We start from the raw sequence: 24,798 nt of genomic DNA, 5'->3' as shown, positions 1-24,798 counted from the left end.
ATTAATGCGGAAACCTGCATTTGATTTTCTACTTGCAAATTATTTATGTTAGAAGTACAGCTTCACAATAGCGCGTAGGGCCCATATGCGAATACACTCTCTTTGCCTGGTGGTGTTTTCTGCTTTATTTTTTGACATATATTTCAAGTGTGACTCATCATGACAGCCTCGTCGTCAGTTCTACTTCAATGTGTCATTCGGCTAGTGGTGTGCCCTAATAATATAAAATATTGAATCCTGAAACATTAATTTTTTCAGAATTTGGAGCGCAGTTCTTTTCAGTTTGACATGTTGCCCCATTTTTTTATTTCTTTCCTGAAATAAACCGAGTGTCTGTTGCATTGCTGTGCTTCCCAATAATAATCTTGTTCGAATAGAAGTTATTTATTAATTTTTAAAATTAGGACAACATAAATAATCGGAAAACTCTTCATGTTTTCCACCTGCGACTTATTCGGCCATCCATATTTTGTTTTCTGGTGGTATATTTTTGCACTGAACAGTCTTGCGGTGTGGTCATGTAATTCCGCTGGTTTTTGTGCTCCTGTTACTAACACCCAACACTGATCCAGTTCGGGAAGAAAACCCAAGTTACGGGTCATGATATTGTTTGGACTTGACTGTCACATGTTTTGACAAGTTCAGAAGGCTTTTTCCGACAACAAGATGATATACGAGACGTTGGGATTGTGTACACCGCTGTGTGGATTACACATGGGCTTTGTTAGACAGAGGAACGCAACGATGCGTATGAGGATGATTAATGGAGGGCTTGTTCCGGAAAGGACATCACATGAAAGAATCAAGGTCATTTGAAACTGTTCGAGACTTTGAGAGTAGATAGTATCAGTTTTAAGATATGTGTTGAAGCGGACTAATTGGGGATGAGATGGAAAGAAGCTTTTGATTTACGTTTGTTTTACTGCTGGTGATCAACGCCGTGATTCACAAGCCATTGAGCTAGTGTCTACGCTAAAAGTTTAATAGTTAATAGAAAACAGAACAGTGTAAGTTATGGGTTGAATTGACCGTCAACTTGTCGCGAACAAGTCAACTTTTTGAGATATGATGGTTACGTACGAGTCTGTAGCGTTTTATATACTTGGATTTTTCATTTTTCATTGCTCAAAATGCGGGATAGTAGTCAGTATAGAGCAGAACAGAGTGACTGTGTCGACTAGTCTTCAACAAGTTAATATGCTGACCACGATCCGTCACCACAGCATGCACCTGATCCACTTTCGTCTCATGGTTTTGTGTTGCCCAAGCAGGCGAGCAATGTTTGGGGAACGTTTAATTAAATTAAATTAATAATCATGGACAATTTCAGGATAATCACGATTGTTCTCTGTCAAGCTTCTTGTAGATTGAACTTGTCTGAACTTGTCGGTTTCTTGGATACACCTCCCTTCCTTGACCACGAGAGTTCGGAAGCTGAGCCAGTCCAAAATATTGCGCGTGTGCGCGTGTGTGTGCACTACCTTGTAACAAAAGTGAGCTCTCATAGAGTGATACTAAAATTGAGTACATCTATTAAACTAGGTGAGTTGACTGTTTTTCTTTTTTTTTGGCAACTTTCTTGAAGACACAGAGTCAGTTTGGAGCATTAGCCGCCAAGCTGACCGGTTTGTAACATGAGTGTCGACTTGGTCGCAGTGTGGAGTTTTATTTGCTTTGCAGTTATAGTGTTCTGTGCTCTCTTTCTAGATGTTTGGAGTGTAGACTTTTCATATGCAACTTGCTTTGTATTTCCATGAGTTTCAATTTTAATTTCATTTGCTGTTTGTTAAATGTCAAGCTTTTGGGATATATATATTTTTTATTTTTAATTCCACATTCTTAAAAAAGCTGGCAATTTGAATACAATCTCGGAAAACCAAAATATTCAGATTGAATGGTATGGTATTGTTTTCAATAGTTTCATTGGTTGTGCAAGCACTCTTCCACAACAAAATAAATTCTTCACACTCCAAAGGTAGTTGGAAGGTTTCTCTTTGTTACTTCCTCTCTCTTATGAAGCTAGTCTGAATCGAGTCATTCTCATTCTCAACTGTATCTTAATAGCTTAATCTGAGCTATTGTAGGACAGTCAATGGATATTAACAAGTGTTATTGCCTTACTAATGCATGACTAATTCATGATCCTGCGTCATAGTTTGCAAAAAGCTACTAGTTTGTTTAAGACACTGATTGTATCTGTGCTATTTCTTCAGGGCATTAGCGTTTATAATAGTATTAATTCGGAAAATACTGAGCATGACAAATCTAATATGCGATTTTGTGCGAGTAGTTGCCTTGAATTTTCTTCCATTAGACAAGATGTGCAGAAAATCTGTTTTTTTGTGATGTCTGTCTGGCTTTTGCCAGGAGAGAATGAATAAGTTATTCCTGAACCAGCAAATGGCATTGATGCGTATGCTTTGTTGAACTGTGTGTGTCCTCCAGAATTTTATCTTCAGGGTCAGATTCGAAGGCCAAAGATAAAAGTGAAGATCTAATTTTCCTTTTTTTTTTTTTTTTTTTTCCCAACGTGTAACACTAATAGATATTCAAACAGCTCAACTCACAATAAGGAGGTCAGAGCACAAACCAGTCATATGTATGTAATATAAAAGAAAGACGTAGGGTGTAGCCACATCTGATATTGCAAACATATTTCAGCTACCTGACCAGTGGGTAGATGACATAGCTTTTTCAACAGCTGTCGAGCAGCAGTGTTTAAAGATTCAGAGTGCAATGTTTTAACAGTCCGAGCTGGAAAATATTAAGCGCAGATGGTTTGGGGAGCTTTGATCATGTGAAGTGGGAACATCATTTAGAAGTTCTCCGCCAAATTTGGGTGGAAGACAGGTCTGGTAAAGCAGGAAAGAAAGTGTGGGAGTTGGCAGAAAATTGAGTGATCTTGTGCTTTGGGGGGGTTTCAGAAGAATTTTGTTTATTCGGGTGGAGAAAACATGCTCAGCTGACACAACACAAAACTCATCACATTGCTTGTCAGCGGGGGAATGTAGGGATACAACATTCGCAGTGTTTGGTTCGTGTTGGCTGGGAACCAAACCTGTAAGGCTCTTACATCACTTGAGCCAAACACCAATCTTAGGAATTGCTGGTTGTAGATTTGCCTTGCCTCAGTGGAGGAACATTCTTGTTGTAGTAGAAATGAAAAACAAGTTAAGTATTTTTGTGTACATTGGAGTGAGTCAACGGTGAACATTCATGCTTGATCAATATGACTGGTACAGATTATGAGGATATGAATTTTTATTTTAAATAATCTGAACAGAAATGTAGTTTAACAAGTCAAAAAATGTATCAACTTTTAACTTTTGCTGCATTAAAGTTATTGTAATAATTCATTCTCTCTTGTATAAGAGAGATATAAGCAAGGTGGGAAGATTTTAGGGGAACTATTTGTTCATTTCCTCTATACTCTTTCCCCTCCGTTTTTCCCCACTATGTCAGTGAAAAGTATTTGTTATGCTGCGGGAGAGAAATACATTACATTATTATAACATAACTGAACTTACTGAGCGTTCTTTGGTATCAACCTCAAAACAAAGACGAACACCACGCTCTCGTCAACCCCTCGATTCGGATCATTGCACTTGGTGAACCACAGTGGAGATTTCAGTACAGCAAGGTCGAGCATGAAGGCATTCAACCACAGACCTGACGACAGCTCAGCCCGGGAGAGCAAGAGCCTGGGAGAGAAAAGTCGGATACTTTCCAAGCACGGGGGAAGGAGGAGATGTGCTGCTCCTATTTCTTCTCCAGGCGAGCTCAGTCTTCATGCTTCGGTGCTCAAAGCGTTAGAATCCAGAGGAAGAAGTAGCAAAATAGAAGAACTGTAAAAAAAACCCCAGTAATAATAAAAAAATAAAAATAAATTTGAAAGAATTTTGGAAAAATAAATTATGGATAAGTGATATGACAGCTCTTCTGCATGGTCCTGGGGGGGAGTTACGTCACCCAATGTTGGATTGGAAAGTTGGAGAATCACCCGAGTATGGAATCTAAAATCCCCAAACGTAAACAGGAAATAGAGGTTTTGAATCAATTAAATACACGGAAAAGATCTCACATATTCTGCGAATTTTTGCTTCCCTTTCGTCCAGCATTTTTTTCTAGTAGGTATCACAGCTCCTCTTTATCAAGAAGTTGCTAAGACTTGTGGAGACGCTTTCGTGGATGTCACTATCTTCTGCTTTGATGCTGCCCCCCTGACCCCAACCTTGAACAATCCTGAGAAACTGTATGGATTGTCACGACTTACATGAAGGTTGTGGCCAAAACAAGTCGCCAGATTATTTGGTTGAAGTTCTTAACACAAATTTATCAGGATTTTGGGGTTCATTTTTGCTTTATTTTGGTAATGACATTTAGTGATGGGCTACTGAGGCTTCATGACACAATGTCTTCATTTTCAGAGCCCTCTAGATGGCACTGTCAGCTCCAAAATATTTGCATTTGAACAACCTTCTCATTGAAACTGAACTCTGAAAATAAGGACACGGTTCCATGCCGCCTCATAAGCCCATCACTGCCATATTTACATATATTTCACTGATATTTTCATAAAAACTAAAAGGAAAAAAAAGCAGAAGAATTACCGACCCACTAGCAACTGCTAACTGTGTTAAAGTTCAGCAAGAAAGGCAAACCTGTGTGCTGCCTGGCTACCTTCTTTTGTTTGTGTCTTGTTGGTTTTATTAAAGCAGACTTGGAAAACATTGTGTTGCTTTATAACAAGACTGTGTTTTGTGTGCTTCATGTCTCTCTATCAACTGAGCACATCATAAAGCTTTGTTGTCCCTAAAAATAGAAGTACTAGTTACATAAATGAACCTCTTTTTTTAATGTATTCTATTAAGGGAATAATATTGGGTCAAATTGCAAAGTCAGTCTGATTTTAGTGTCAGCTCTGCAGTTATGGTTATGGACACCAGAATGATGTGTAAATAGTTCGGCATCAGTTTATTGGCGTAAACTGATGCTGCGCTTATGACCGGAGAGAAAATATTGAAATATGACCTAACTGAGATCATGCCAGTTCATGGCCGACTCATGCCAGCCGAATGGATCATTTTATTATCCTCAGATTAGATCCCGAATTCCTTTGACCTGCTGTATGGATTTAAAGACACAAATGCCATCGTCTTTACGCAACAAATAAAGAGGATCTTGTTAAAGAGCTAATTCTTTTTTCTGTGTCTCAGGACCCCAGCTACTGGGTCCAGGTCCACCGCCTAGAGCATGGTGACGGAGGCATTCTGGACCTGGATGACGTGCTGTCTGATGTGGTGGACGACAAAGACAGGGTGAGTTGGTCACTTTGTGTTTCGCACTATCCGTAGTCATTTGAGGTCACACTTCATCTGTCGCTTCAATCAAAAACCATTCACAATAAACTGCGACTTCAAACTCAACTCACTTCTGACCATCTTTTCCAATGTGTCAGCGACATTTCCAGCCTGAAATTACAAGGCCTCAGAGCTCTTTGGCTGTGATGACCAACAGTTTGGTTCTCGTGGGAAAAGTGCTGACTGCACCTGCTTCTTTAATGCAACCCTTCTTTGTGTATTTGTTTCAAACATGATTGATACAGAGTGCGTGTCAGAATAACCATAGCTTTCACAGACTGTCTAATATCTTAGGAGCCAGTGAAATGTGATGCAGGGTCTTCACCACTGTGGGTGTGTGGAGAGAAGCATGGTGTTGAAGTGGGTGTCCCGGGAACACATGAAGCCGGATGAAAGCCAGAGCCACAACTTTCAGCTGCTGCGTCAAACCTTCATTCTTTTCTACACTGCTCTTTGATTTCACATGCATTATACTGACTTGTCAATGCTGATGTTGGGTGACACGCCTTGCGCCCCCTTGTGGTTATACGAGCGCACTGCCTCACCATGCAGATTGATTTATACTAGACTATAGGAATAAATAAAACCAAAGCGATATAACATGAATCATAAATATTTGTTTACAGCGTTGTCGAGTTCAATTTGAGGATGTATTTGTGCGTGCGTTGAACGTGTCACACACCCTGTAGTAATGTTCTGTTGACATTTGTAAAGGTTCTAGGAGTCTGCGCACGTCTCTCTCACGCTCTCTCTCTCTCACTCTCTCTCAGTGTTTGTGTGGAGGTTTGGCTCCTAGTTGGTATAGTTGTAGTAATTCCAGTCTATCCAGATCCTTCAATCTGCCCTGGTTTCCTGGTTTTACGATAATCCACCTACAGGCAGCAACACAGATCACTCCACCAGTTGGTTTTAACCCGTCAGTGGCAGCACTGCGCGTCTCAATAATTTCAAACTCTGGTTTAATTCTAAATGTTTTGGTTGTTTCTGTGCATTACTGTTTCAGGGATGTGTTCCAGCTTGACTTTTGGTTTAGTTTTGTTCCCTCTCTTTTCCTGTATTGCCAAGTTTCAGCCTTGTTGGCCGTGGGACCAAGTACTTGTCATACCCCCAACATTTACTTTACTACTTTACTAGTGGACTTAGCAAAGGTGTTTGAACGTGTTCCTCGGCTCATCCTATAGGAATATTTCGTACCAAAGCTGGTAAAACATGATCTATTCAGTCCCTGCATGAGCGCTGTCAGAGTCTGGTCCGCATTGTTGGTAATGAGTCGGATCCACTTCCATTGAGGACTCGGCCTCAGCTACCCTTGGTCACTGGTTCTTATCAAACCAGCTCCTACAAATCCAAGACAGTCGGACAAAGCTAGAGTGTGTTGAGATCCTTCCCCGGGTGGAAGAGTTCAAGTATCTTGGGGCCTTGCTCAGGAGTGAGTGGACGAAGGAGCGTAAGATTGACAGGTGGATCAAGTTCCTCTGAGGACTCTTTATCAGCCTGTTGTGTTGAAGCATGAGCCAAGCTGGCTGCAAGCTTTGGGTTTTGAAGGAAAGAAGATAAATGAGTTCCCTCCACAAGGTGACTGGACTCTATAGATACAGTGAGGTGTCATTTGGTAGGGACTCAAAGTAGAACCACATCCACATGAGAGAAGACGGTTGAGGTGACATCTTCTTTACATCCTTCCGTGTCGCCTCTTTGGTGAGGTACTCTGGATATATCCAACTGGGAGGATGCTCATTATTCCCACTGAGGAGTTGGAGATATCCGGGGAGGGGGAGGAAATCTGAGACTTTTCTCTTTGGCTGCTGCCTCTGTGATGAACCCTTATGCTTAAAATTGAAGTTGGCCACATGCGTAACATCTTCAAAGGTAGATCAGAGCTGTGTACTTCAACAAATCGATGCATTTTAGTTGAATCTTTAACTCTATCTTAAATCATTTTTATTTGTTCGATCTTTGCTGTCTTCACTCAGTGTTCAAATCTCATTCTTTTGAGACACTATTATCTTGATGGTGAGTCATCGCGATGTTCCTGCACCCGTCCATTGTATCCTTATGGGAGGAGGGTATCTGAAGCGACTCACACCATTCTGACTCACCATGCTGCAGGATTCTCAGCCCCTGAATTTTCTCTTGCTCGTCCACTGATATTGTAGGGGGCAACATCTGAGTTTGATATCCACCTGATGCAGCTCATTTTTGTGGTTATGCGTGTTTCAGTTCAGCCCTGGTGGCGCCACCTATCATACTAATGAGGTTTTTCGACAACCCTTCATTTTCAGATTTTATGTTGTGATTTTTAAAATGCTTTGATGTCAAGTCTGGCCTCGACTCGACCAGAGAAAGATGTATGTTCATCTCACGTGATACCTCATCGCACAACATCGAATCTTCGTGTCCCTCTGAGAGTTTCTGCAGGAGGATGGGGAAAGCAAATGGGAGTTACTACCAAAGGTTTTTCTGGTCTTGGCTTCTCTTCAAGCAGTTTTAATGCGAGATGTTTGGTATGTGAGACGTCTGGCTTGGGTTCAGCTCTGAGATTATCACGCTGTGATTCACGCTGCGGCACAGCAGCAAGCCCCAGCTTGTCAGTCTCTGCTGTTCACCAGCTCCAAATGATCATCTGACTTCCATCTGACGAGCATTGAAACTCTCGCCACCTGCCAGTGAAGGTGTATTAGTTCTCAGGCTTTGGTTTTTACGTAACATGTGTCAAGCGTTTCTGCGGTTGAAACTGTTGCCAAGGTTTATTCACTTTCATTAGTTGCTGTTAATATTCATAAACGGTTGCTCAAGGGAGCCAAAACATCAGCTTCACTGTCACTACTGAGAAGGGTTTGCTGACAGGAAAATTAAAAACTTGTATTTCGACTGAAGTTGAACATTTGGGGCGTTTTAAAGGCCGGTTGTGTATGATGCGCATCTGCCTCCATCTGCTGGATAGAACGTAGAATTGCAAGGTGCGTGCTGCTCTACATTGTCTTTAAAATATATTAAATTATTCAATTGGCTTTTCTATCTTCGTTGTACATTGACTCAAAATCTCATGTTCTCTTGTCCTTAGTTTTCTTTGTCGGGTGCAGTTATGAATAATGTATTTTAGAAGTCAAAAATTCAACTCCGTTCCTGAGCTACTCACTACATATGAACATGGGTTACATATTGTGGTGCTCAGTGTATTTGAAATGACTCACGTGAAAAGTGCAAGCTGCTTGGTTTTAGACTGCAGATGAAGTGTCACTGGTGACATCATATTCATGACCGCATTGTCCATATTGGCATGCTGCAAAATGCACTTCTTCACTTGACCTTGAACCCTTTACTTGTGCTCCTTACTCATTCTTCACTGGCTTTGATCCCCTTGAATGGAAGAACTTTTTTGTCACATACTTTCTTTGTGAGAATCCATCCATCCATCCATCGTCGTCCGTTTATCCGTTACCGGGTTGCGGGGGCAGCAGGTTCAGGAGGTCCACCAGCTCCAACTGGGGGATCCTGAGATGCTCCCAGGCCAGAGTAGAGATATAACCTCTCCACCTGGTCCTGGGTCGACCCCTCGGTCTCCTCCCTCCCTCTCTTTGTGAGAATCAAAACTAAAAATCAAAATCAAAACTAAAATGATGATTTCTCCGAGAGCCATCATCCGAAAGCAAACATCCTTATTAATACTTTTAGGTTAGGGGACTGGGATACTTCCAGTGGCCTGGCTTGGCTTCCCACACATTGTTACATAAGTTTCCATTTTATTACCTTGGTTTTGCCTTTGAAATTGACAAACTCGACTTGTGTGTTCGTACATGACTGTAGCTTCAATATGACGAAGGCCAGTGACCTTGTTGCTTGCGTACCAGTGCCATTATATATCTGGAACTGGACCGTCAGTTTGGGGTCGTGCCATACTACAGAGAATTTAAACAAAAATGAAAACATCAAATAAGGAGTGAGAATTCATTATCCATCAGTCAAAGAGGAACTAAAGCATTGTGAACTATTGTATTAAAGTCAGAATACATATCAGCGGAAAATATATGAATTTACACTACAGAAAGAGGGTCATAGTGTTGCAATTACGCACTTAAACCACAAGGAGGTAGTCATGTCCGTGTTATGACGCCCTCTTCTCTCTGCTCCTCTACAAGTGATATAGGCTTGAAAAAGTCTTAATGGTTTATCATTTTTAATTACAAAGAAACTGCTAAAATTACGATTAAATCAAAGCAGTAAATTCAGCTTTCGGGCCGACTGGCTGGGCTGGATGTGGGCGCCTGCTTATGTGGCCTGTTTCGAAGGGGATCGTGGGCCCGCTCCTCTTGAGCGCTCTCCTTGGTCAATTGGCATTTTCTTGGCACACGTGGTTGGCATTGCCATGGAAACAGGGGTTGGGCGCCAAATGTGCACCTGTGCTGGGTCGACATCAAGCCGCGAGTGAAATTAACCGAAGCTTAAGCAGGGTCCCATCAGCTGCCCCCTGGTACCAGATCACTGTCGAGGGAAATCAAAGACTAATTACACGGTTGTGTGTGTGTGTGTGTCTGTGTGTGTAGGCCAGTGTGTATTTGTGTGTGTGCGTGCTGATGTATTTATGAATGTAGCCCGGTTTGGTACTGACAGCCGACTATTGTGTCTCGTTTGCATTCGACATGATCCCGGAGTGACGCACTGAAACATGCATGCAGACACGCTCATCTCCCCCAGGAATAAGGAACAAAAAAAGAACTCCTACACGAGCCCAAACATTTGCTCTTGTCAGCTGTAATTCGCCTTCAAGGACCAAAGTCAGCCCCTCGTCTTGATTCTCGCAGCGTTTCCACTCACCTCCGCCGCTCCGCTCAGAGGTCTGTGGGCGGCAGCGAGCAGCAGTTTTTCATTTCATTTTCCTCTGAGGCTTTGAATTTATTGTCTGTTGTTGCTTGTTTATTAGGTTTTGAGTTTCTCAGCTCGACGTCCCGTGGAAAGATTTGTTGGCCACTCTCGTTTTCTTCCAACAGCTCCTTACTTACCACTTATGTAGTTATAATCCCTCACAGCAGGGAAATGCCCGGCGAAAACCTCAGTCCGTTTTTCCATTGCAGGCTTTTCTTTTGGAAACCCTGCGTCAACTTACACTGGGGAACTTTGATACAACATTCTTTGGTGTTTTTAAGCCATAATCCTTGCCTCGGAAACCCACGTCTGCCTCACAAAAGTTGAGAATTGATTTGCTGTGTACAGAAAACAATGTTTCTCTGAAGGTCTTAGAAAGGTGATGTGCTATGTGTAAAGCAAGTCATCAGTCACCACATCCAAGTAACTTGTGAGCTGCCCGCCTTCTTCCCTTTTCCTGGCTACCTCCATCTCCAACATTCTTCTTACAACCCGTCCTCTTGTCTCACATTACATCACATTATTGGCCATGTTGTAGGCAGTGCCGTTGCTAGGGTCTCTTGGGGATCAAAGCAACCACTAATAACAAACTGAAGCAATCGATAAGTTCTGTGAGGTCCAGCAAATTGCCCATTGTCGCCGTTGTGGAACATTTTCTCCAGCGATCCCACTACTGGTGGGGGTTCCAAGCAACTCCCAGGCTTGTCTGTCCTCAAGCTCCGCCTCTGTTTACTGGCACTGTTATCCAACACAACTTGAACAAGACCATTAACCACTTCAAAACCTCTGTTGATGAGGTATCATGAAACGGTATTGCAGGCTTAATGAAACAATGTCCTTATTTTCAGTAGCCACTAGATGGAGATCTTGGTTTCAAAATGATGTGAGGTAACATTGAATTAGTTGTTTAAGTCCAAACATTTCACTGCCGACAGTGCCATCTAGTGGCCTCTAAAAAACCAGGATCCTGTTTCATGAAACCTCAACAACCCTTCAATCCTGTGTCATCTACCCATCACTAGTCAGAAGACTGGATGCGTGCCTTGGGCAACCTAGCTCCTAGAGTGAGAAGATCCCTTCTGTCACCAAGCAGCAAGTCGGTATGTTCATGCTGAGTGGAGTGGACAAGCTGGCATTTATGCCTTTACTGTGTCTCAGATGCTTAGATGCCACCCATAGTGGGTGTAGTGAAAGGTAGTTGAGGGAGTGGAGAAATGGTGGTTTTGTGTGGCAGCTTTGTTTCTGAACTCCTCTGCATGAGCTGTGAATTTTTCACATCTGTCTAACTCCCAGATCAACCCTGTCGGTCTTCTCTGGATAACTGATGCCAAATACATACACCTCATACTTTTTCCCCTTGCATCTCTGCTGTTGTTTTGACTACCTCCCATTCACACTTCCATTACTCTTCTTCCCAGCTTCCACTCCTCTCCTTATTACTCTCACTATATCATCAGCAAACATCATTGTTCATGACACTATGTGAATATCTAGAATGGAGTATTCCCAATTGGTTTTTCTTACTTTGTTCATCCATCATCCATCCATGCCCTGCATCTTTTATTGTCAGCAAAGCAACATGAGACATGTGTTACGTAACAGTAAGAGCAACTATCTGAGGGCTGCCGTGAGTAAGATAAACAAAAAAAAAACAGCCTGAGAGAAGACCATGTGAAGCAAAGGTCAGCTGGAGTTCCTCAACCTTAAGGTTCAGGAGGCCATGACAGCTTACTGATGCAGACATGCTGAGCCACCAGTCTGACGGGAGCTCACCCATGCATGCAGACAAACAGATAACTTCAGCTGCGGAGCATATGCAGTGCGACTTACACATGCTTGTGCCGCGGGTTAGAAGGAAACCCCCCCGCGCTGCAGAACAGAGTTCTGAGTCCTCCAGCTCCTGCGACTTTGCCGTAAATTTAAGGGAAGTCAGGTCACATCACCGCACATTTCTTTCTGCTTGGAGGCAACCCGGTTTGTCATGTAGGTGTCTTTGATTTCTTCTCCATGACAGCTCCCCCTACAGGAGAACATTTCTGGTGAGGTGCCAAATTGCTCCTGACACAACGTAGACTCCCCTGAATTCCATGTGGGACTGCAGGATGCTTTTGCCGGTTTTAGCGATAGACTGAGCCAAAACTAACATTAAGGGACCCTTTTCTAAAAATGTGACATCCTACCACAGACAGTGCGGGACGGACGCTGAACCGTGGGCCGTCATGTAGATACGTTTGCCCTGGTCGACAGCTGTCACTGCTGCTTTGGCTGCAGCGTCTGGATGCCATTCCAAACAAGCCCATTAGCTGCTGTGATGGGGGCTTTGGTGGAGCTTGGCGTTGCCCGGGGAGACGTCCCTCCGCTGTTAGAGAAGCCCTAAACGGAGATGACAGAAGCAGACCCCGCCTCAAATACTGGCAACCCCCTATTGACCCTCCCAGGTCTGCAACCGGGATAACAAGGGCTATTTTGGCATTCTTTCCTCCATTATACATAAGGGGTATAAACTGTGCCCTCACAGTCTCGGGTGAAAAACTGCCCTGATTTCATTCAATTACGGCGCTGCAGTGAGTCATCTCTACATGGGGCTCATTTAAAACTCCACCTGAGAGAGTCAGAGTGCATTATTTAGCTGTATCCAAATAGATAGGGATGCAGTGCATTTTTGTAAACAACACAATCCAGAGTGCTTTTATAGGCCTTCTATGATGTATGTCTGATGTATGATGTGGCTGATCAAACAAACAAAAATCTGTTCTTAATAGCTTGTGTTTGCTTTGCACTCAGTTAGCATTTCATCAAACACTCAAGTTTTGTCAGTAGTTGTCTTTTTTTGCTGACTATAAGGGTCGCTCGGTGGAGCACTGGTTCGTCGCAGCGCTTTGTAGCAAGAAGAATGCAATAAGTTAGCGACCTGTTCAGGGTGTGACCCCCATGAAGATGAATGAATGAATGCTGACTATAGTAATGGACGCTGTTCAAGCCACTCTTTACTTGCTTTCATCCTGCCTATTCCTTGTATATTGCCCTGCACTCATAACAAAAGAGGGTTCTTTGTTGTTATTGAAATTTCCAGTATTGTATAAACATGATGCTGAAACTCATGACTAATCCCCTGCATTGCTTGAGAGAACCCGGGGGTCACGACCATCTCTTGCCGAGTCCCTCAGCCTCCCATCTAACATATATTCTGCATATAGATATATTTCTCTCATGCTCCGCTGCCTCTTGGCCTCTTGTTAACCCACGAGTGTCTCCTCTGCATGACAAATATGCAGCTCTAGCTTTGGTCCACACTCTTGACAAGCTCTCTCAGTAAACTCCAAAGTCACTCCCAAGTTGTGCCTGAACTCCTTTTTTGGGTCCATTTGTGAGTTATTTGACGAAACATCCGTGGGGTATGAAGCTATGGAGGATGGAGGACTGTGTGCAGGTGAATATCAAGTAGAAAAACAAAGTAGAGAAGCATTGAAGGGGCAGACAAAAAGAGGAAGCCCGGTGAGAGTGGGCAGCAGGTATTGCCGTGAGCGTGGCTGAGCCTGGCACGAGCAGCAGTGGCTGGCACCGCTCCGTGCTGAAGTTGACACTGGCACGAGTACGCAGGAGGATGGTGCCAAGGCCTCAAAGCTTATCCCTGTTTGGAGGGCTTTAGACTGACATGTTGTGTTTCAGGAAGAGCCCAATCTCTCCTTATAACTCAGCACTTCAGTCTCCTATCACCCCGGAGGTCACTGTCCCACCTTCTACATGCTAAAATACAGTCATCTTACGCTGCTTTTGCTTTGTAAATCCGCTGTGAGTGTTTGCTTCGGCCTCAGAAACATATCCCTTTCTAGTTTAACATAAATTGTAAAAATGAACTAATAAGGTCTGTAATCTATCTTAAAACTATCATTGAATCATTAAAAAAAGTGGTATATAATGATTAAAATACATGATTTATTTAATATCATTTGTTTCAAGATGTTTAATATCAATAACATTTGGAGAAAAGATCAGTTGAAAGATAGTTACCATGGCCTACAATACCCTCCCTCCGCTGAGTTAGATGTCATCATTTACTGACTTATTTTAGTATTTATTATTTATTTATATAATTTATTTTATTGTAATGACATTAAGTATCGAGCGGAAGAAAGTTGACAGGGGTCACAAGTGGGCAATTAGATTTACTAATGGGCCACTTAATATTCACCACTTCAGAAAAAGCTAAAAAGATAGATGGAATAAAAGCAGTCCAAAATTTTAACTTTCATTTTGTCACAGGGTTAAGGTTAATGTTTGACATTTTAATATAATTGAATTGATAGAGAAGCAGAAAAACACCTGTAAAATGGTGGAAGAAAAAGAACAACAACCTAAGAAAGTGTCTTATCAGTTGTAGTTGGAATTGATACAGCAATTTCTGATGAAAAATGTGGCGAAGTCTTGTCATTTATCTCTGAGCTCATGAGGGCCTCTTAAATACAGTGGCGCCCCTGGGGCGCACTCAGTGAAAGAGGCTGCTTTACAGTGGGCAGATTACTGTGCTCATTTCGAACAAAATATGTGCATTTGAAAAACACCGCCTTCCCTCGACTGTTTATCAACCTGTTCTCTGAAACAGTGTTGGGCGTGCTGGCACTGCAGAGCATGAAGAACATAGCCTCAGGTTTTTCCCTCATCCAGTTTAAACCACATTGTGCTCACCACAATGTGAATCCTCCATTGTTCAAGTGACCGAACTCTATCACTCCCCTCACTTTCGCCTGGCAGAGCCCAATAAACACAAAGGAGGTCAACCTTGTTAGTTGATGACTAATGCAGCCCTCTGCAGCCTCACAGACCCAGTCAGATCTGATCTGGTCTGATGACTGCCTCCCTCTTTATTTTGGTTAAATCAAAAACACGCTCATGCTTATAATGGAGCAGTTATGTCAGTAGATTTATGTTCCATAGTCTCACGAGATTAAATGAATCTGTTTAAGTGTTTCCAGATGGGCTCGATGTAAACAAGCAACAATAGGTTTCCCTGAATCTGCTGTGACTGTGTGTTATAAAGCCGCATTCATTTGCAGTGTATCTGTGGGTTAGTGGGCCAATTTGCCAGAAAGTGTGTCAGTGTGGAAATGCTTCCAGAAGGAGATATTCAGGGAAGAGTCGCTGGCAAATTGCTTTAAAAATAAGCTCCTCTATCACACAGTGTGTGTGTGTGTGTGTGTGTGCTCAGTGTCTGTTCAGAACAATACTTTGAGAATCTTGAGAGTCTCTGCATGACTGTCTTATGTCTCTTCTGAAGCAGATGTGCCACAGCCTCAGGCCCGCTGCAGTTGTCGCTCGTTACGGGAGTGTGTGCGCGTTTGTGTTTGTGTGTCGAAAGAATCCATTCTGCTCCCATTCAGAAGTCAGCGGGGAGTTTTCCCATAAAAGGCACAAATAAAAGGCACTCATTTATCTCTGAAGACACTCATCCGTCAGTGTACACACACACACGCACTCGTGGCGGTTTGTGATATTATTGCTCTGTTGAGCCGGAAGCTCTGTCCTGTACACAAGCATGAGTGTAAACGTCTGTCTTCCCACACAGACAGTGTCAGACATGCTGTCAGCAGCTCTAGTGGATTCTTCTTTTTTTTTTTTTTTTTTTTTACGGCGAAATGCTTACGACGAATTTACTGCCACTGTGTGTGGTCACACTCACTGACCACTGTCCCACAGGACTCACAAATCACACCAGGACAATGAAAGCCATTAGGCAATTGAGTCCTACAGTACCATTTGCATTTTACAATGATGGACATTTACCTTAAAGCATAAGTGAAAATGTCTCTTATTATTAACCCTAGGGCTGTGTGTTGGCAGGTAACTTGCGATACAATACGTATCCCGATAAAGGAGTGGTAATACGATTCATTGGAATATATTGTGATGCTGTTCATTCAGCAATGTATTGCAGTAGGAACTACCATCTCAAAGGGGAAAGTCAGATAATGCAGTACAATATTGTGTGCTTGAAAACAAGGTGTCAGTCCAGTTGGACTTTCAGTTACATTTTGCACTTTAACAGAAGAGTGAATCACTTAATCAATCGACAAAATAACTTACTCACTGATGATGGTTGTCGTGGACTTTTTTGCCCAATGTTGATGCAGAAGTCAACTTTCCATGTTCCGTTAGTTGAATAAAATGTTTCCCCTCCTGCTTGAGAAAAGGATGATTGTGGCTAGGATGAGGGTAGGCAGCGACGGTGACCTTCGGGTACGATATAAACGTAAGAAATAAATGTGTGTCTTTAGTCTTATCCTTCTGTATTGTGTATTCAGTCTTGGTTTTGGTTTTGGTCTTGGTCTTGGTCTCGCCCCGCTTATTGTCTCAGTCTAGACTTGGTGTTAGATGATTGTTACTACAACACAACAATATTTAATTTGAGCAACACTGATATTATATTTCAGGAAATAAAGCTCGGTGTGAAACAAAGGTTGCCCTAAAATGTCTGCAATTCAACTCAACTTTCTGCGTGTTGGATATTTTTTATGTCTGCGTCACTGTTGCTACTGTCTTTCCTAGCATGAGTCTCCATATGTCCAGAGTCAATCAAAGTTAGACATCTACATGAGAGATATGGATGACAGTCCATGTGGCCTGATGGACAAAATGTACATTTACTGAACAACTCTCAGTGGGAAATAAGGATTTAAGTGTAATATCATTCTCTCTGTTAGTAATATCTCTGTGGCTTGAATCAAAATTGACCACCGACTCTGCTTCGTAACGTTACACACTTAACTCATTGAAGAACAAAAAACTTGTTCATCCGAAAGTCTGCCGTTTAATGGACGACTTCTGCAATCTCTGCTTGCTAGAAAATCGCCTTTCAAATTGATTTTATTTTGAGCGACGCTCCTGTGGACCACATAAATTGACTACGGAGGCCAGAGTTGGACCTCTGACCTTGGGTTTGACTTGGGTTTTGAATCGCTGTAAATGTACTTCTTTCCCATTCTACCGACTTGACCCACTGCACTGAGCGCACATCCTCACTACAAGCCTCTTCTTTTGTGTTGCGTTTCCAAGTTGAAATGGCAGGAGGCCATGCTGTCTGCATCAGTGGCTTTGTTTTCTGTTCCAACCGCTTCATTCTCCTGCTCAATCCCGTCACGTCTTCATGAGCCTTTAAACAATATGAGAAGCCAGAAAGCTGCTTCCCTTTTCAACCGGTATTGATCATCAGTCAGGGAACGAGGCGCACGCCGAAGATCCAACTGGCTCCATTGATCACAGCACCACTCGCCCGCACACACGCACTCACACTCATAATTTACCTCATTTACGAGAAGCTGTTTTGAACAGGATTCCTCTGCCCTGCTTCTGAGTGATGGTTATATGATGTGTAAAGTGGTGAGATGTGCTGCCAAGCTCAAAGTTCATGCCCCCATTAGAGAAAGGCATGTTTCAGAAAGACAAACAGAAAAGAAAAGCAGGATATGGTTTGGCCCCTTCATTGCGAATATTTTACGAGACCCACACTCAGAGCTGTTGTGTTCAGCGCTGTTTTTGTTTTCTAAGAGGTTTATTTTTCAATTACCGCAGCTGCTATCATTTCAGTATGTTCAGCTTTGTTCCTGTGGTTCCTGTTTTTTATTGACAATGTTTTAATACTACACTTTCACAGCATATGAAAACAGCAACACTCGAAAGTGGCTGCTGTGACGCAACATAAATAATTCATGAGAGAGAAAAACAACACAGCAGATGTTCATCTACTTATTTTCCACCCCGGCCTTTTGAACAATAAGCACAGAAATCAGGAAAAACTCCACCAACAAACCAAATTTTCTTTTGCATTTTTGGGGTTTTTCTATCCGTGGGAGACGCAGATGGAACACATGTTTTTATTGTTTGCTCTTGTGTGATCAAGTTGTCTGGCATGGGCGCTTGGCAAATGGGTTCGCACCAAATGAGGATGTTTTCAGAGATTGATGGTGTTTATCCAGGGCTTTTTCAAGTAATCTCCTCGTCTTGGCGGATTCTTCTTCCAAAAGTGCCCTCACAGATTGATCATTAGCTTGGTGGCAGCCCAAAGTCATTTGTGGGTGTTTGATAGTCGTGACTCTCAGACCCAAGTACTTCTCAAAAGATCCACTGGTCTTCAGTTCATTACTGGACTTCAGTGTATTCAGGTTTGGTAATGGCTTTCCTTCACTGACTGGTTCTACAGATCACTGGAACTGATGGAGGGAACTGGTACATGTACATGTCAGATTTTTCTTGCATGAATTCGATTCGAGTTTTCATTAATGCAAACCACACTTTTTATTCACCACATTGGTGGTGCGCAGTACGATTCTAACTTTTTCTGGACGATAGAAAAATGTCTATCGTGTCATTTGCCTTCTATCATTTCTATTGCCATTTCGTCAGTTCAAGTATGCAGTGTACTTTTGGCTATTATTCCCTCAAGGACGATAAGAAAATACAAAAGATGTCAAACACTGAGTTGCCTATCTCTACACTTATTTGACAATTACATAAATTTAACTATATTAATGACGAAACAAACACATTGTTATTTGATGTCGGAGTCAAATTCCAGTAATGCAGAAAGTGGCTTCAACTTTCATCGTAAAACAAGTTGATACCAGTTATTTAAAATATGATACTTGTGCTTTATTGCAAAAAAATGTTTACACTACACTTGATCTACCTCTCTGCCTTTTTTGTTAATTTTGTCTTGTTGTCTTCCTGGACAGCCATCTCATTTGTGACAGTATGAAGAACTGTATTGCGGTATCAGGTTATTGTAATATAAGATGGTACACATCGCCCATCCCTAACCCACTGTAGATACACTTAAACACGGTGGGTCTGTGTTTTTGTCTGAAATGATGATGTCACCGACATGCATCTGGTACCTCAGTTTTTCTCTCATGAAAGTCACCATTGGACAACAACAACCATGGTGGGCGATGGTGTGGTCTTAGTTGATTTTCCAGAAAATTTGAACACGACGTTTTACTTGTCAAGTTCGATCATGTTTGTATTCAGGTGGCCCTGTATGCCAATCTTTTTTTATTGGCTACAGCATTAAAATGTCTGACATACATGTACTGTACACTGCATAAGTTCAAGTGCATTTTTTCTGAAACAACTTTTTGGAAAATGTCAGAGGGAACGATCTTTGTGTAGAGCAGTCTCAAGTGTACTTCTGGGTCTGGATGTTACTTGTAATTCATCCGTGGATCCAACTGGGCTCAACCTGCCTCATTTCTATGTGTGGCTCAGTTTCTCAGTAATGGATTGGAACGATACGGTCTTCACTCTGTCATCTCATAATCGCTGCGAGCAAACCAACCTCACTTCTTCAGGACAGGTTGTGGAAGCTACATTGTGTGAAAAAAAACTACCCTAAGCCTAACCTTTACAGCATGAGAAGAGAGAAGAGATGTAGGCATCATTATGCACTGCACCTGAGCTCTTGTCTTTTTTCATGATAGCTTTTGAAAATTCACCCCCAGTGATTCACTTGGACACTATGACACTCTGTGTGTCTTCATGGGAGTGTGTCATCTGCACGGTTCTTTTGGAGCACTCATCTTGTCCTCAGAAATCAGAGGTTGAGGTTATAAGTCTTCATTTCTCTAAGGTCCACCACTTAGTTTTGTTGTCAAATCCAAACAAATGTGCACAGTTCTCACCCAGGTGCAGCTCAAATTTGCTGTAAACGTCTCCCCCGCCCTGCAAACTCTTAACACAGCATTAAAATAACCACCCAGCCTTCAGTTTGACAAAGGAACCTCTGTAACGTTTCCTTTTAAATCCTCTGTTAATGTTTTTTATGTGGCGGTGGAAATGAATTTTGCTGCAGGGAGGAAATACTGAGAAATGTTAGAGCCACACATTTGGAGGAAGGCGAAATAAACTGCCGAGCGTGTATGAGAGCATTTACTTTGGCACTGGTGTTTCAAAGGAGATGTCATAAAGCTGAGACATTTCTGCTGCAAAAGACCAATAAAATGAATGTAACTGTGGAAGCCAAATCGAAACGTTAACCAGCTCGTACACGACTGACGCTGTTTGCTACCATTGAACTTAACTTGACAAGGTCTTTATAGACTTTGCGCTTTGGTCTATCACCGGAGCAAATCTTGCTTTTATTTTACCATGAAACATATTCATCACAGCAAAGTATACAGACAACGACTGGCAGAGTTACTTGCTGCCATAACATATTTTATCTTAGTTTAGCAGGTGGTTGGAACGTTCGTATAATTTAGACTGTTTGTGCTTAATTCATTTTATATATGATGAAAATCCAGTCCTAGTTAGTTGAATTGAAATTCACCAGCTGAGCCCAACATTTTAATTTTGATGCAAATGATGGTCGTAATTGTAACATAATATGCAGGTACTGCCTGTACAAAAAAGAAAAACAATGGAGAGCGGGAGAGAAATCTGGGTGATAGCTACTGTGAACCTGTGTGATATGATGTTGAACAGTGATGGACTACGGTAGAATTGGATACTACTTTAGTTAAAAATGGGGCTTATAAAACAAGTCGGCTGATCTCCAGGAGGACTGGAGGCGAGAAGCAGCAGCTGAGACTATCTAACTTTAGGCATGCAGGCGAAAACGTAAATGAAAGATGTGAGGAGTTCTTGATCCAAGTTCAGAAAATTGCCGAGTTTGTTTCATGAGTCAGTCTTGAAGCTGCAACCCGTTTTCAAAACTAGTTCAGAAGTGATCCTCATGCATTTTTAAGCTGGGTGACCTTTCTACGGAGCAGACAGCACCACTGCACCCACGGCTTGTAGAGCGCTGCAGCTTATCCATGAACAAGATGTATTTCATTCTTAAATTTAGTTGGTGTGGTCAATATTCCTGTGCGCTCTATTGTCTGGAATTTACAGTAATTGAAAACTTACATCATTTTTAAACTGAGGGTGTCACCTACTGAGCTCTGTAAGAGTGATGGGTGGGTGAGGCGTCTTAAAACAACACTGCAGGGTTGATGAAACGGTGTCCTAACTTTCAGAGGACAAAAGATGGCGCTTTTTGCTTGAGAAATGATGTGAGGTTTTGTTGGCTTAGTTGTTCAGTGCCTCTGAAAATCAGGACACTGTGTCATGAAACCTCATCTACCCATTGCGAGGAGACATTGTTTCATGAAGCATCATGACTGCTGATCATCATTCTGATCAAATGTTGGCAATACACATGACGTGATCTTATCGGAGTTACCACTACAATCAAGTATTAAAGTATGAAGTATACAAGTATTAAAAACCATGTTTAAAAACCATGATGATGAACTTAACTCTCCCAGATTCTTTCCTCACCATGTTTCGGTGCCTTATGTTCACACTTTCATGCAACAATTTTCTGATAAGCACTTGCATTCTACTGCTTCCACTGCAGATGCTTCATAGCCACTAAACCTATAACACACACACACATTTTAACTTATAACGGATCACTGTAACAGTAGTTCCGGTCATGAAGTCATCTGAGAAAGCTTGTACAAACTACCAGTGCTACACAACCAAATGTGCCTGAGCAAGTAACCCATACGGCTCTGCAACGGTTAAAGCTGAAAAGACATTTTTATCAAGATAAAAAGTTGAAGTCACATTAGACTTAGTTATAGAAAATAGGCAAGTTTTCCACCTGCTTCTTGAAGTAGTTTCACACCTCTGCCGTAATAGTATCCAGTGGAGGACGAGGAGACATTGAAGGATGGTAAAAGTTGAGTTATATGCATTTCCAAGCCTTTTATGATGCAAAATCCACCTCTGAATTGAAAGTTTTTCACACCCCGGTATGTCAATGACTGAGTAACATAATGGGTAGAACATGATGTACTTGGATTCTGAAAGTCTGTGAATACTGATGAGCAGATAACCACGTGATGATGCAGAAGGAAAAAGAAAAAGAAAAAAACGCGACTGGAAAATACGACGGAAGATGTGGATTCACTGCGGTGCTGAAATAGCTGTGCTGAGAAAAAGCTTTTAATGTCATGTGGTGCATGATCAATGTTGTTGATCACTTTTTTGCATTGAAGCCTTTTTTGAGAAGTCACCACCCCTCCTTGAAGGTTACTGTTAAAGATCAAAATCACGTGTATCTGAGCCCGCCAGAGACTGTAAATGATAATTCTCCTTTCGCAGTTTCTTTGCGTCCTCCCCCTCCTCCGCGGTTGGAAGATGCACGGTTCCAGGAACGCGGGTGTGTTCGCTACAGATCAAACACTTTCCACGCTCTGCAAGATTCTACACTTCACTTTCATGTAGCGTGGTTATTGTATCTGCGAAAGAAAGATAGAATTAGATCCAGAAAGGGGAAGTGAGAGCGGTGTCTTCGTAGGACACAGACCTGGAGGTTGATATGGAAATGAAAAAGTTGTATTCCTGCTAGGCGATGTTGCCGCCTGTGGTGCTCACACACACACACACAATGGAAGCCTGTTATGAGTTTGTGTAAAGGGAGCATATTAGAAGCGCAACATACAGATGTGGATAAATGTGGGGTTGCTTTCTGCAGATTGACCCTGGCCTGTGGCATCTTTTATTGAACACGCACGAGTCCTCATCCTTTGGAAACAGGCTTTCGCTCTGTGGGGGGCACGTTTGTGTTCACCCCGAGTAAAACAACACGCTCCATGCTTGTATTTCACGGCTGGCTTGGTGCAGGAGAGTATCGAGATGTTGTTAAAATGTGTCACCTGTGACTTTGCCAACTGGGTGGTCTGAGAGTCTGATGTGTTGGTGAGTCAGCGTGCATGAATAAGTCTTTCACACTCACTGCTGGTTTTGTGCCTTTATTTCCAACTTTATATTGTTGACTTTTTAAAATGTTCATTTCCAAATGTAGCTTCATCAATAGATTTTAATGATCCTGTCATTCCAAATATGGACAGCAGGGGACACAAGTCTGATGGTCAGATTTACAGATTATTTTTCACCCTTTATGAACGACTGTGCAGTTTATAAATGTAGTAAAAGATGACATGCTGTCCAGTTGCTGTGTGAATGAAATGTAATTTTGATGATACTAGAAAGGGGGCTCATGAATTTTTCTTTGGGGCCACATGAAAACCTTGGGGCCTTGTTGTGGGCCAGGCAGTACTCAACATTTTAATTGAGAGTTGTGTTGTTACGAGCCCGCCGCGACCTCACCGGTGAGAGAAATTAATGAGCTGAGATGGAGATCCAGCAGCAAAGAATCTGATAAAGATAAAATGAAATTCAAGTCAGGAAAATTTGCACAAAGTTACAGTCAACACAATGTTATGAATATAATGAGGATGTATAATTCAATCATACGCTAAACCTAAGCATAAATAATGTTTACAAAATTTTATTTTTTTTTACCTAAAACTGCCAAACTCAAAGTGAAAGTAGTAAATTTCCAGAAAGATCATACTGAAATATCAAGATAAAAATCACAAAAATATGATAAAACCTTTTTTTTCCGAGATGTACTTTCGTCTTGAAAGAAACGACCAAATCCATTTTGACATGGATGGTGTGGCGAGGAGCATCAAAGGGCCGATGTGGCCCCTGGATAGCACAATTCATCGACCTGCATTAAAGATATGGAAATCAAAAAGATCAAATATAACACATTTACATTGGCTCGATCAGGTTCCTCACTTTTATGAGTTAATGATTTATGATAGCACATGGTGGCGGTTGATGCTGTGTTTGGGGTATTGGAATAGTAGACGGGAGTATATTATGTCGAATGGACACTGGGGATTTCTTGAGCCATAAGAAAGAGCTTCTTGTTTGACACTGGGCCACTCAGCTGTGTCGGTGTCGGCATGCATCAGACGCACTAAAGTCGTCTCTCGGGTGTCACTCAGAGTGATCCACTGGTTGGAATGGGGGAGATCCTTGGTCCTTTATTTTTATTTTTTTTTACATCCCCACTCAATGTTATGACCTCCAGCTTGCAGCAGGGGGCACTGTGGTGACGTCACACAGCATGTCGACATCCCCCAGACCTCTGAATCCACATGCTGCCAAGTCACTCTCTGAATTAACTTTTAAAAAAGCTTTTCAATTTCAAGCAAACCATGCGATTATGTAATGGGTTGTATCTTTCGGACAGAGGTCATCGCGGGATCGAATGTAAATCTCTGTCCCTAACCACAAATTCAAGCATTTAGCTGATGATGCTTCACTAAAAATCTGTTGTTTTTTTTTTGTAAAGGACAAGCCAGGTAAGTGGAGGCAGAAATCCATGCAGTGTCCAGCGCTTCTGGAATATCACATTACCTCAGTGTTGAATGTTTTTCAAAGGCATGTCGAATCGGCTGTCTACAAGGAGGGAGCTTCATGCTCAGGAGGTTTCTTTTTAGGAGGCAGACTTCTTATCACAACACCAGCAACTGAAAAACACCCCGATACAATTTCCACGACGTTGTTATGAGAAAGAATTTGCAAAGTTGGGAGAAAACTTGCTGGAGGAACTGTGACGCTGGTTGATCCTTTATCGTGTTTTCCCTCCCAAATAACTGGAATCAGAAGCTTGCAAGCTTCTTTCTGTGCTGACACCTTGATGTGGATCGAGTGGGAAGAGCAGCATGGAGAGAGG

At 42.1% G+C, this 24,798-nt stretch overlaps 1 protein-coding gene across 5 annotated transcripts in view; it reads left to right on the top strand.

Moving 5' to 3' along the window:
• The window catches only part of LOC128755422 (partitioning defective 3 homolog), a 336,729-nt gene that overhangs the window by 29,005 nt on the left and 282,926 nt on the right, over positions 1–24,798 (top strand). For all 5 annotated transcript variants that reach the window (XM_053858871.1, XM_053858873.1, XM_053858870.1 and 2 more), the window contains exon 2: positions 5,217–5,318. In XM_053858871.1, the coding sequence (XP_053714846.1) occupies positions 5,217–5,318 (102 nt within the window). The remainder of the gene's footprint in view (positions 1–5,216; positions 5,319–24,798) is intronic.

This window comes from Synchiropus splendidus, chromosome 3 (genome assembly GCF_027744825.2).
Source record: "Synchiropus splendidus isolate RoL2022-P1 chromosome 3, RoL_Sspl_1.0, whole genome shotgun sequence".
In the NCBI taxonomy this organism is placed as follows: Eukaryota; Metazoa; Chordata; class Actinopteri; order Syngnathiformes; family Callionymidae; genus Synchiropus; species Synchiropus splendidus.
This window is presented reverse-complemented; position numbering and strand designations above follow the sequence as displayed.